This window comes from Berghia stephanieae, chromosome 10 (genome assembly GCF_034508935.2).
Source record: "Berghia stephanieae isolate SIO BIC M18660-M18661 chromosome 10, UCSD_Bste_1.3, whole genome shotgun sequence".
NCBI classification, from domain to species: domain Eukaryota; kingdom Metazoa; phylum Mollusca; class Gastropoda; order Nudibranchia; family Aeolidiidae; genus Berghia; species Berghia stephanieae.
In genome coordinates, this window is record NC_088369.1 from 20,732,105 (window position 1) to 20,745,964 (window position 13,860).

At 36.9% G+C, this 13,860-nt stretch overlaps 1 protein-coding gene across 1 annotated transcript; it reads left to right on the top strand.

Annotated features, from left to right (window-relative positions):
- The first annotated feature begins 2,225 nt into the window (after positions 1-2,225).
- On the top strand, positions 2,226-13,592 carry LOC144980786 (endothelin-converting enzyme homolog). Its single transcript, XM_078928593.1, has 3 exons — positions 2,226-2,270; positions 9,915-9,991; positions 13,423-13,592. Exons 2-3 carry the CDS (start codon positions 9,915-9,917, stop codon positions 13,526-13,528), a joined length of 183 nt encoding a protein of 60 aa, XP_078784719.1. The 5' UTR covers positions 2,226-2,270; the 3' UTR covers positions 13,529-13,592.
- Positions 13,593-13,860: the final 268 nt, after the last annotated feature.

Below are 13,860 nucleotides of genomic sequence, written 5' to 3' on the forward strand. Positions count from 1 at the left end.
TTGATAACTTTTTATCTCGAAAGCAGAGATTCTGGGCTGTAATTCCGCAGTTAATGTCCATAACTCGCAGCCGTAGAGTAAGATGGAAAGTATGAGTGATTTGTACAGTTTAATTTTCATTTCGAAATTGATTGGACTTTTCCATATTTTTGTGTCTCATTGGTGTTGTTGTTGACATTCCTATTCTTGCCTTAATCTCAATTGTACTGGTACCGTCCCTGATAAGCAGAACACTCAAGTATTTTAATGTTGACACTTCCTCCATTTTTTTTATTATCAATTGAAATTTCTGCAGGTCCATCATTTCTGCTGTTTACTAGTATCTGAGACTGTTCTGTACTTATTTCCATGCCGTACTGCCTTGCTTTAAGTGCAAGTGAGTTAGTTATATCTTGTAGTTTTGGTTCGCTTTCAGCCATGAGGTGTATGTCGTCAGCAAAACGCAAATTACACAATTTTCGTCCGCCAATTGATACAGAGGTTTGATAATTTTCGATAGCTTGCTCATAATTGTCTCTAGGAAGACTTTGAAGAGCATTGGGGAGAGTATGTCTGACACCCACATTTGTCCGGAAGAACTCACCAAGCTTGTTGTTGAGAACTGCACTTGTCGCAGTGCTATAGAGTGCTTTTATTATTTGGATTAGACCCTCTTCGAAACCATAAAAGCGTAGTGTATCCCACAAACCGTTACGGTATGCCATACCCTGTCAAATGCTTTCCAGAAGGAATTTCTCTGTCAGAATTCTGTTATTGAAGACTTGTTGTACTGTGTGTGCTCTTTCCGGCTCAAATACCTGCTTGCTCTTCTGCCAGGATATCTTCAGTTTTTTTATTCATTCTGTTTAGTATTATCCAAAGTATTTTACTTGGGTGGCTAATAAGACTTGTGGTCCCATAGTTACTGCACTTTTTCAAATCTCCTTTTTTTGGGAGAGGGATAATCAAGGATTGTGTCCAGTCTTTTGGCCACCTTGTCTCGTTCATTATCTTTTGGCATAGAATTGTCATTGGCTCCACTGTCTCCTCTCCACCAATTTTTAAAAGTTCTGCTGGAATGTTATCTATTCCATGGGTTTTGTTTGACCTTAAACTCTGGATTGCTCCCTCAACCTCATGTTTCATTATTCTTGATGTGTCTGGGATTTGTGTGTTTCGGTTCTCTGTGAAGACTGATGGTCTGGGCTAAAATCGATGTTATACAGCCCTTTGAAGTATTCGGTCCATCTGTTCGTGATATCCTCTTTTTGGGTAAGTAGAGCACCCTTGATGTCAATAACATTAGCTTTTGGTCTACTTGTTTTTGTAATCATTTTTCAAGATATCATAGGCTTTCTTTACATTCCCTTGCTGTATCCCATGATTAATGTCTCTGCATTGTGTCATTACCCAGCTTTCCTTTGCTATGCACATATTTCTCCTGACTTCTGCATTTGCCTGTTGATATTTACTTCATTCTGGATTCTTCATCACAGTTTTTGTCTCTCTTCAGTTCTCTCCTTTTTTCGCATAATTCTAGTATTTCATCCGCCACCCATGGTCTGATTTTTCTTCTTCTTTTGTCCCAAAACCTCTTCTGCAGTTGTATGCAGAAAATTACCGATGCTACTAGTGTTAGTGTCTATGTCGTTGTCAATAAGGTTTAGGGCCGCAAACTTTCCTCCCAATTTGTGCTTGGAACTTGTTTCACAAGTACGAGAAATCAATTTTGATGTTTAGTTACATGACATCAAAGTTGGAACATTTTCTTTCATCAATTGGTAAGCAAAAAAATTCTAAGTTTTTGAAAAATGAATTTGCTCTCATTTTTTTATTTATGTATGGATTTCAAAATTTGAAAAGTGTTTTCCATGACTATCAAAATACTTTATTGATATAGTTAGAAAACTCCATTTTAAATATTTATAAAATGTCTCGTATAGTACCTAAAAACAGTAAAACTAATCACATTTTGCCAACAACCCCAATTTAAAAACATCTCCACAAAAAGGAGCTTTGATCTGCCTGTCTGCCTCTTGGCGAATGCTCTCAGCCATCATCAGGACAAAACAAATGTGTAAGAAGTGAAAGAGACGTGGGAAAAGGGTAAAGATCAGAGGAGCTTATGGCTCAGAGAGACAAAAAAGTTCAGCAATCTTATCCAAAAGGAAGTTCAAAGGCTCTTTTACCCAGGATTACAAGAATCATGCCATCTAAATTAGTGTATCAGAAAACAATAGTTATAGTTGAACTTGAATCTAGATCAGCTCTTTTTTGTCAAAGTTTTACAGGTGAGCTTCAACTTCAATACATAGATTTTATACTCACGTTGACAGAGTGATTTAATGATAATGATTTGAATTTGAGAACTTGAACTTGAGCTTTTGTACTGCGCAATATCCACTAAACGTGCTCAAAGGGTCCCTGACCAACAGCAACACTAACACGCTGGACGAGAAATGATGCATGCTAGGCGATATAACTTTTTTTTCCGACAGAGACAACGCTGTGAACGGCCAGGTACCCATTTTACACCCGAGTACGGCAAAAGAATGTGAGTATAAAGTCTTTTCCAAGGACTCAACTATGCGCAGAACGAGGCTCGAACCCAGGACCTTCGATCCGAAAGTGAATGTCATACCACAAGACCATATAGCTGCATAAGAGCGAGAGTATTGATCTGCCTGTTTTTGCTCCAACTGTTGGTTTTGTACCGGCACCCACTGGACATGTGATTTATATAACATACATTGACTGGTTTCATTCAAATTAGCATGAGAGAAATGCTGTATTCTTCCAGATTGGCCAAAGTACAAACTGGACAAAATTGGATAATGAATAAATTAAAATCAGTACTTAAATTACGTCTAATCATTTACAAAAACAATAAAGCCGTCTTTTTGGATCTGTAATACAGATATTGTTCAAAAGCACCAAAGTTGTGAATTTTGAATTTATCTTTCTATTATAAGAGTCAGTCACATGTTGCATGGTTTAAAAAAAAGTAATTTAAATAAATTGAGCTTTTATAAATTTATCCAAACTAGCACAAAAAAGGTGAAAGATTATTCAACAAAATGATTCACCCAAAACTAAACTTGTAAAATGTGATGACTATTTGATGTATAGACATTAATGTATCAAATGAAAGGTAAATTATTTAAGTTTTGAATGATACGCAGCAATTGTTCCTTACTTTAGAACAAAAAGGGTTTGCTCGCATTCAAAGCGAAATGGAAACTTTACAAGAAACAGTGTTTTGTGTGAAACAATTTTGTATGCACCAAAAAGTGTAATCGCAGTCCAAAAATCATTCCGCAGTGACTTGAGCAAAGGTGCCTACTTTTTAAAGGATTCTGTGATTGTTAAGCAGCTTGTCATCGCAGGGTCTTTGAACAAAGGCAAATTAACAGGTCTGCCTGGTGCATGTAATGAGATAGTTAGTTGATAGGATTGTTCATGCGTTTGAAAAATCCCCCAAAAAGCTCTGTGATGTCAAAAAATTGTGTAGTGAAAAACTCTTTATACCCCAATCAACTGTCTGCAGAGTTTTAAGAATGGTTTCATGCATCCAATATAAAATTTCTGTTGAGAAAAGAGGCATCTTTGTGAAGCACTTTGAGCACGTTTAGTGGATATTGTGCTTTATAAAAAAACACTCAAGTTAAGCACAAATGAAACTGAAAATTAAAATTATGAGAAAACTTTGATCCACATATTCACGCATTCAATCCTATAACTAGCTGATATATTGTTGTTGAGGGTACAAAAGTATGCAGGAGACTCGAGTCCTTTGCTACAATCTTCGCATTGGCTATCTTGTCCATTCCTTGAAGTTAGTTCACATTTTCATGCATGGGAGATTGCAGACCTATCAAGACTGTAAGCAAGGATGGTGATGACACCATCATGTCATATTGTGACAGCCGTGATCACTTGCATGAATTTTGGTGACACTTCTGTTTTTGTGATGTCAGCCTAAGCAGACTGGTGCTGAATGTCAAAAATGACACTAGACCAGTAGTGGTCAGATTAGTTGATTGTCCGAAAAAGAAAAAAAAAAAGGGGGGGGGCGATGAATCTTTTTTTTTTCTATCTGTTATAGTATAGGAGCTTATTGGCTTCCTCCCCCTCTCTCTCTCTCTCTCTCTCTCTCTCTCTCTCTCTCTCTCTCTCTCTCTCTCTCTCTCTCTCTCTCTCTCTCTCTCTCTCTCTCTCTTTCCCTTATCCATGCTTCTTTCTCAATCACCCTTCTATCTTTATGTATGTTAGGGTAGGTTGCCCCAAATCCATGTGTTCCAGAGTGTGCCACATAAAACCTTTTCGTGTATTTACAAAACACTCTTTTTCACAGCTAATTGAATTTTTTTAATATTCAGAAGATCTTAAATTTCACATAAAAATCGACATTCCTACCAGTCATTATGAACCAATGGTTTAGGAATTTGGTTTCTTTTCCAAGTTGAATCCCAGTAGTCTACTCCGATTTGTCACAGAATCTTGTAATTTGCACCACAATAATCACTCGTCTACAATTTTGATTTTAATGATAAGCAGAGATGTTAAAGTTAAATTTGTCCTAAAAATAATAATTTTTAAGGGCATTTTTCTGTCTCTAACGGATTTGGGACCAGCCACCTAACCCCATTCCCCCAAAACGTACATGCCTCGTCCCAAATAATAATAATAATAATAATAATAATAATAATAATAATAATAATAATAATAATAATAATAATAATAATAATAATAATAATAATAATAATAATAATACAATTTATATAGCGCTCATTCTCGTGTATAACACAAGCTCTGGGCACTTTACAATATAAATATCAATTTTAAGTGAAAAAAAAAAATAATAATAAAATTCATAGCCAAATCAAGGTTTCATAGAGTCAATAAAAACAAATAAAGTAAAAATGTGTCTTGAGATTCTTTTTAAAGGTAGGTAAAGACTTGCACTCCCTCAGACCACGTGGTAGTTCATTCCAAATCTTGGGGCCAAAACAAGCAAACGATCTATCACCAAATTTTGTTCTTGATCTTTTTTCCGAAATTTTCATTTGATCATTACATGATCTTAAAGTGTAATTTTCAAATTTACACACGACCACGTGATCTGTGAGATATGCCGGCGCTATACCAGCCAAACACTTATAAACAAGACACGCTGCTTTGTAATATGTGCGCATTTCAATGGGCAGCCTGTGGAGAGAGGCCAACAAGGGGGTTGCATGATCAAATTTTTTTTTGCCAAAAACTAATCTTGCTGCACTGTTTTGCAGTAGTTGTAATTGTTTAATAAAAGCCTGAGGCAAGTTGACAAGCAGGGAGTTACAATAATCTAGTTCCTAAAAAATGAGGGAAACAACCAATGTTTTACATGTTCCAATTGCAATATACTGACGGATCGAACTGATTTTCTTCAATTGAAAATATAAAGATTTACAGAGACCAGAAATGTGAACTGACATTCTCATTTCTGAATCAAAATAGACACCCAAATTTTTCACAGTCTTTGAAACTTTGATCTTTTCACCCCCAATCAACACCTCAAGACCATCATTCACCTTCAACTGCCCTCTATTTCCCACAATCATCACTTCGGTTTTTGACTCATTAATTTTCAACTTGTTTGCATCCATCCACTCTTTAACATCCGTCACACATTCTTCCACAGGTTTCACAATATTTTCGAGATTTTTAGTTTTATCAGTAGCATAAAGTTGCGTATCATCTGCATAGAGATGATAGCGCAGCCCATGACAAGTGATGACATTAGATAATAACAATAATATCCACTAAATAACAGTTCGGATCTGTTGCTGGTAAAAGTACAACGGATGCTATATTTGCTTTAAAAGTGACCGCAGAGAAGTGTAGAGAAAAGAAAAGAGAATTACATTGTGTTCATTGACCTGGAGAAAGCATTTGGGGTATTGGTACTGGACAAAAAAGAAACAACACAATTAATTACGTCATCTCCATAAGAAAAATAAAACGAGGGAAAAGAGGTGGGGTTAAACATAGATTACGGAGAACAGGAAAACCACCCCTACCTACAATTATACTATCAAATGTAAGATCAATAAGAAATATGACGTAAGTGCTCTGTGTCGATTCGATCATGATTACAAGAATGCCAGTATACTGTGTTTTACAGAGACTTGGCTAACAGAAAATGACACAGACAAAAGTGTAAGGTTTGACCACTTTACAATCTATAGGCGTGACAGAGACTGCTCAACATCTGGGAAGGAAAAAGGTGGGGGAGTGTGTTTGTTCATCAATAACAACTGGTGCAACAATAACAACTGTCACATAGTAATAGGAACAATTTGTAACAAAGACATTGAATTACTGGCTTTGTCCCTCAGGCCCCATTACCTAACAAGGGAATTCCCCGTTTTACTTGTTCTCGCAATTTATATTCCACCCGACGCAAACACAAATATATTGCCTCAGAGATAATAGAATATCAGGCATTCGCCTATCTTAGAAAATAAACAGATGCCCCAATCATCATCCTTGGGGATTTCAACCAATGTCCGTCAATCAACCCAGCATTTCACCAACACGTCAATGTACACACTCGACGCCACAAAACTCTTGATTCGTGTTATACTAACATTGCATAAGCCTAAAGATCATTACAAAAGGCAAGGATCGTTATTACTACTATTTTAATTGCTTTTTTTCCCTATTACAAGAGCTGTAATCTAACAATAATTGTCTAGTTGGAAAATCAAGATTGTTATTAATATTATTATTATTATTATATTATAGGTACCAATAGAAGAAATGTGATACTGTCCAAAAGCAAAGGGGGTAACAGAAAAAATATATCAGAGTTATCCAAAATATGTACAAAAGAAACAAAACAGTGGTAAGGACAGCTGTTGCCTCAACTGATCCAGTTAATGTACCGTAATGTAAGAGTTGGATTACACCAGAGACTATCTCTCAGCCCACTGCTGTTTGCAATAGTAATGGATGTTCTAACAGAACCCAATCGGCGAGAGTCACCATGGAACATGATGTATGCGGATGACATAGTACTTATGAATGGTACCAAAGCTGAGGCGGAAAAGGAACTGGAGGGTTGTAGATGGGTGTTTGAAAGGAGAAGATTAAGGGTGAGCAGATCGAAGACAAGAGTATTTGTGCATTGGACAATAGAGAGCAGGACCACCAATAAAGATAGGAGAAGAGGATTGCCAGAGACAAACCAATTCAAATACTTAGGAACAACTGTAAAAGGAGATGGAGAGGTTAAGAAGAGGATACAGGCAGACTGGAATAATTGGAGGAAGGTAACTGGAGTTATGTGCGACAAACGAATTTCCGCAAAACCGAAGGGGAAAATATATCATTATCATCCATTGTGGCTTGTGCTCTTGAGGACGTTTCCTGTCAGCTGTCTCCACGAATCACAATCCTCTGCAGTGCGCATGAAATCAGTGCCGCTTTTTAAGTCACATTTGGCTATTCTTAGGTTATTTAGATAAGTCACTCTTTGTCTTCCTCTAGCTCTCTTTCCTTCGATCATCCCAGATGTTACCAACTTTTCCATTCCGTCTCTTCTCCACACATGTCCCAGAAAGTGTAACTGCCTCTTTCTGATGTTATCGATCTGTATTCTTCCCTTTCTCATCTTCTCCAACACTTCCTCGTTCGTACACCTGTCTGTCCATGATACCCTCAACATTCTACCATACACTCACATCTCAAATGCCTCTAACCTCCTCGTACATTCTTTGTCAAGCGTCCACGTTTCACAACCGTATTAAAGGGTACTTATAGCATATGTTTCTACTACTTTCATTCTGGTCTTCAAGTTTAGGTTGTTGTTTGACACAACTGGTCGCATTTTTGGAACATGTTTTTTGCTATTGCTATTCTTTGTTTTATATCCTCTATGTCACATGCGTAATGGGTGATGATAGTGCCTAAATATTTAAATTTCTTTACTTGTTTGATGGTCTCTACTTTGCTTGACAAGTGGGTCACATTGTTATCATTCTTTGAGACCACCATTCATTCGGTTGTCTTAATATTTAGTTTCAGGCCCATCTCTTCACTTTTGCACACCAGTATATCTAAAATTTTCTGCACGTGTTGTGGAGAGTAGGCCATCAGAGTACCATTGTCTGCGTATCTTATGCTATTCATATTCTGCCCTCCAACGACGAAGCCTTTCATATCTTCAATTTCTTTGAATATTATTTCACTATAAATGTTAAAAAGGTCCGGTGATAAGACGCAACCTTGTCTTACTCCCTTCTCGATGTTAAAAAAGTCTGATGTTTCATTATCCAGTTTGACACATGCTGTTTGATTCCAATATAAGTTTTTCACAAGTCGAAGGTCTTTACTGTCTATACCGATCTTTTCTAAGATTTTGAATAGCGTATCGTGCTGTACTGAATCAAAAGCTTTGGAATAATCAATGAAGCATAGATAAAGTGATTTTTGTTTTTCGATTGACCGTTTGCATTAATGTTTTCAATGTAAAGATTGCATTTACCGTACCCTTTTCTTTAACAAAACCAAACTGCTTGTCATTTATCTCTGGAGAGATCTTGCTCCTCATTCTTTCCATAAGTATTCTTGATATAATTTTTGTGGCCTGGCTCATTATGCTGATTGTTCTGTGTTGGTCACAGTCAATAGTTCCTTGTTTTTTGGGTATCGTAATGAATACCGATTGTCTTAAGACATTAGGCAATTCACCCTTTTCATATAAGACATTAAAGGCTTTTGTCAAAATGTCTATTCCCAGATCGTCGAGGGCGTCAATCAATTCTATTGAGAAGCTATCTTGGCCTACTGCTTTCCCCTTTTTCATCTCTTTGCAAGCAGCTCCTACTCTTCTCGCATAATCTGGGGACCCGTGTTCACAGTAGAGATTTCTTTATCCAACCTCATCCCTCTTTTGTCATCCGCGTATAGATTTTTTATGTATACTGCCCAATGTTCCAAAATTGTAATAACTGTTTGCATCTTTAACGCATTTTCTTGCCATGGCTGGGCGTTTTACACTTAGATCTTGTATTGACTGGTAGAATTATTTGGTGTTAGATTGTTTTAGTCTTTCAATTCTGTGTCATATTCATGTTCAATATAATCTTCTTTTGCTCTCTTACACTCACGTTTTATAATCTTATTAGCTTAGGAAAATATATGTTGTAATACCAGCAATGTTATATGGACTAGAGGCAGCAGCTACAGCAAAGAAATAAGGTAAGGAAGTTGAGGTGGCAGAAATGAGGATGTTGGCTGCACAAGAAAAGATAAAGTGAGAAATGAACAAATTCGAAGGTTGACTGAAGTGAAGAATGTATCAATAAAGATGAGAGAAGATAAATTGAAATGGTTTGGACATGTAAAGAGACGAGAGAGAGAGAACGTGGGAAGGAAAGTATTGGACTTACAATTAGCAGGAAAGAGTAAAAAGGGACGCCCAAAGACTATATGGTCGGATAAGGTAAAGGACGATATGAAAGAACTGGGCTTGGAGGAAGATGATGCTCTGAACCTAGATGCATGGAGATGTGGCATTCATTAAGGTAACCCTGCAAAATGCGGGATAAGCTAAAAGAAGAAGAATTAAGTTACTAATAGAAAAGTCTTTGTGGTCTGAACAATCGGGTCTATCTCCACTATAGTATTATTTGTTTATTTAATCATTATTATTATTATTATTATTACTATTATTATTATTATCATCATCATCATCATCATCATCATCATCATTATTATTATTATTATTATTCTCTTCTTTCCTGCTCATTCCAATGGTATTCTATTTAACCGAAAGAAGAAGGACCTGTGATCTTTCTAAACTGATAAATGATAGGCTAATATGAAATGAAATGAATAATTTTTATTGCAATGTGTTGGATCCTACTTCTTATTTTCTTGGTTGACAGATGTGGTGTCTTAAGCCGAAAGATGGAATGGCAAAGAGCATGTTAAAATATGGGCCTCAAGTAACTCTGGGTCCTAAGTATGTACATTCTCCAACACTTTGTTGCTTTCAATTTCTAGCTCTCCACTTCACCATTATATTTCTTCTTCTTAATTCTCTCTTCTTTCACCGATGCCTACCATAGTGGGAGGAATAAGGTCTAAAAATCCCTTAAATTATGCAAATTAGGGTAGAAAGTATGAAAATTGAAGTTGTGTAAAACAAACCTATATTATAAGTTATATGTATTGTATTATATCCTATATATAATATTACAGAACCACTCTGCGAGATGAGTACTAGCTGGGATAGACTTTTTAAAAAATTGAATAAATTTGAAACAAACTACCAAAACTCTGTTCACTGCCCAGATTAAAAATACCAAAAGAATGTTGTCTTACACCAGACCTTTGTTATCATTGGCTACTATTTTTGGCAATGATACAAATATCTCTTGTTTTTAACTGATCGAGTCATTCAAACTTTTCATTATCTTTTTTTTTTTTCGTCAATCCTGTTTAAATTGAACATTTTGATGAACTCTTGTCATAATGAAGTCTGTAAAACTGACCATTTTGTGCATGTCTTATCCGCAAGCTGTAATATGTAAAAAACAAAAGTGATTGAAAAAACAATGTTACCTTCAATATCAGAGTGATTCTATTCCATGTGTTATTCTTATTCTTATAGGTCTTAGAAACCAGTATACAAAATTCCATGTAGTCTACCCGAAGTGGCAATAATTAGTTTATTAAAGATTAAAAATTAATGTAGGCAGGTTGGTATGTTATTTGTAGTGATAAAAGAAAGAGCAACCAAACTACTACACTGCTGTCCCCTTAAGAGAAATTGCGTTAAGATAAAGTCTTGCTTAAAATAAAATCTGAGGCTGTTCCCAATTTATCTGCTCTAAATCATGAGAAAATTAAAACGTTTGAGATAAACTTCATTCCTCGGCCACTTTGGATAAGATAAACTCATCAAATTGGATTTCCATGACTGGGTGAGATAAACTTCATCCCTCAGCCACTCTGGATAAGATAAAACTCATCAAATTGGATTTCCATGACTGGGTGAGATAAACTTCATCCCTCAGCCACTCTGGATAAGATAAAACTCATCAAATTGGATTTCCATGACTGGGTGAGATAAACTTCATCCCTCAGCCACTCTGGATAAGATAAACTCATCAAATTGGATTTCCATGACTGGGTGGAATGTACAGGGAATCTCTCAATCATCCCTCTCTCTTCTCCCCCCCCCCCCCCCCTCCTCTATGTCCCATCTTTTAGTCGCCTTATCATGCGCTGTGTTGCAATAGATAGCTTATTTTATGATCAGAGGATAATGAGGTGTGGCCCTCGTGTTGTTTCACTACAACAAATCGAAGTGGCTCTGCGGATTAACCCTTAAACTCTGATGAGCACCATTGGGGATTGAACCAGGGACCATTTAAGATGGAAACCCATGGAGATTATATCAAGGATAATAGGAGGCCAATATTAGAGGGGAGGAAACGGTGATACCCTGGGATGTGAACAGCAGTGGAGAATGGATTCGAGGATATGAAGTGTTGACACATGTGGGAAGTGAACCAGGGACTAAAAGATAAAAAGTGGAGGGGAAACCCAGGACTTTGAGATGAGAACACCAATGGGAATTAAACCTGGGGCTATGGGTGGCGGCGCTGATGGAGATTAAAATGGAGGCTGTAAGATGTAGTCACAAGTGGAGAGTCAACCCCGGATGGACACAAGAGATGAATGTAAATGATAATTGAGCTTTTGTATAGCGCAATATCCACTAAATGTGCTCAAGGTGTCCCTGACAAACAGCAACACGTAACATGTAGAACAAGAGCATGACGCCTGTCAGGGGATTTTACAATTTTTTTCCGGACAGAAACAACATTGTTAACAGCCAGGTACTCATTTTACACCTGAGTACGGTGAAAGAATGTGGGTAAAGAGCCTTTTCCAAGGACTCAACTATGCACTGACGAGGCTCAAACTCAACACCTTCCGATCCGAAAGCGAGTGTCATACCACTTGACCACATAGCCGCATTTATCTAAACTACTTTTTGAGATGGACACCAGTAGGGAGTGAACCCAGGACCATGGGAGGTGTATGCCACTGGAGAGGGATCACGGTACCAGCGAGGAATGAACTCTGGACTATAGGAGGTACAAAAAGTGGCAATGAACCCAGGGATATGAGAAGTGAATGACCACTAGTGAGAAAACATAAAACCACTGGATATGGACTCCGGTGGGGATTGAGCTGGGGCTATGAGAGGTGGATACCAGTGGGGAGTGAACATAGGATCACTGGATATGGACACTAGTGGTGAGTGAACCCAGGAATTTGGGAGGTGGACACCAGTGGGGAATGAACCCTGGACTATGGGAGATGGACACCAATGGGGAGTGAGCCTGGAGCAATAGTAGGTAGACATTAACAAGAAATGAAGTGAGTTGGGGAAAGTGCCAGAAGACAACAAAAAATAAAAACTTTGCGGCAGCGATAGGGGCTCGAACCCGCAACCTTACTGGTATGACAACTCTTGTTTGTTTGTTTTTAAGGGTTACGGCACTTGCAACACATTTAGGTTATATCAGCGCCAGTAAAAAGGAAGAAAATGGGATAGTAAAAAGTTCTAGAATTACAATTAAAGCACCCAAGAGAAAGTAAGACATAGGGGAATTGGATCAAATAGGGATCAGATGCAGATTCCAAGAACAAACCATCAATGTACTTAGTTTGAGATCACCTATAAGTCTCATCCGGACACAAGCACAAAATCCAACAAAGATGAATACACTCAAATGCTTACATTATACATTAAAAATAACAAACATAATAATACATAACAGAGAGATGATTTACAAGGAAAAAAATTCATCTCCCAAAACAATAACTACGCATTTGACTGTTTCCCTCCAGCTAGGACTCAGGACAAAACCAAGTAATCTCTCTCCAAGACAAAGACAGAAAGCAAGTTGGAAAACAGATATAGGGGATAGAAGACACAGCAAGTACCTCCCTGCCCACTATGGGAGGTCAGGAACCCCACCCAGTATGACAACTCTGAAACACTGCAGACGAATGAGATAATGAGGTATTGGCCACATTATCTCATTCGTTTGTAGTGTTTCATTCATCCTGTTTTGTTGATAAAGGGGTAACCCGAAACATCAATTTTATGTTTTCGTATATTAAATTGAAGCTTACATTCAATTTCACATTGTTATTTATTTCTTCAAGCTTTGAGCAGCAACATTTACATGCCATGGAATGATCAAGACTTTTCAGCCTACCCTTGAATATCATTTCATTCAGAAATATTTTTTTCTCACCAATCGTTTTTCTTTTGTATTTTAGAATTGTTTTACTTTTGAATAATTTCATTTTTAAACGTGGTGATTTGGAGCTGTTGCTCAGTATTTCTGATTCTTTTATATATTCCAGAATCAATGGCATGGTGCAAAATATGAAAGAATTTGCAACTGCTTTCAATTGCCCAGCCCATTCCAAAATGAATCCTTCCAAGAAGTGTCAAGTGTGGGATTATTGATGGATTACCATAGGACAAAGTTGTGATTGATTGTCCCACAGCATCTAAGAATCAACTGGATATAGTCTTTTTGTAGTTTGAAAAAGAAATAAAATTCTGTCGTTATTTTTATTGGAGCATGTCACGCATATTTAGTCAAAACAATTTTTTTTTCAAAATCACAATTTATGTAAGCGTTTAAATTTTACTTTTTGATTCAAGGATCAAAACCAAAAACTAAACAAAAATTATACTGTATTATGTCAAAATGAAGCATTAGAAATAAAATACGTAAAAATATTGCTGTCTTCGTTAAATCATTTTTCTATTTATTTCTGACTCCGTTGTCAAAT

Coding starts and splice junctions, on each gene's coding strand:
- LOC144980786 (XM_078928593.1), top strand. CDS start 9,915: ATGTGGTGTCTTAAGCCGAAAGATGGAATGGCAAAGAGCATGTTAAAA. Junction 9,992..13,422: donor CAAGTAACTCTGGGTCCTAA/GTATGTACATTC, acceptor TATATATTCCAG/AATCAATGGCATGGTGCAAA.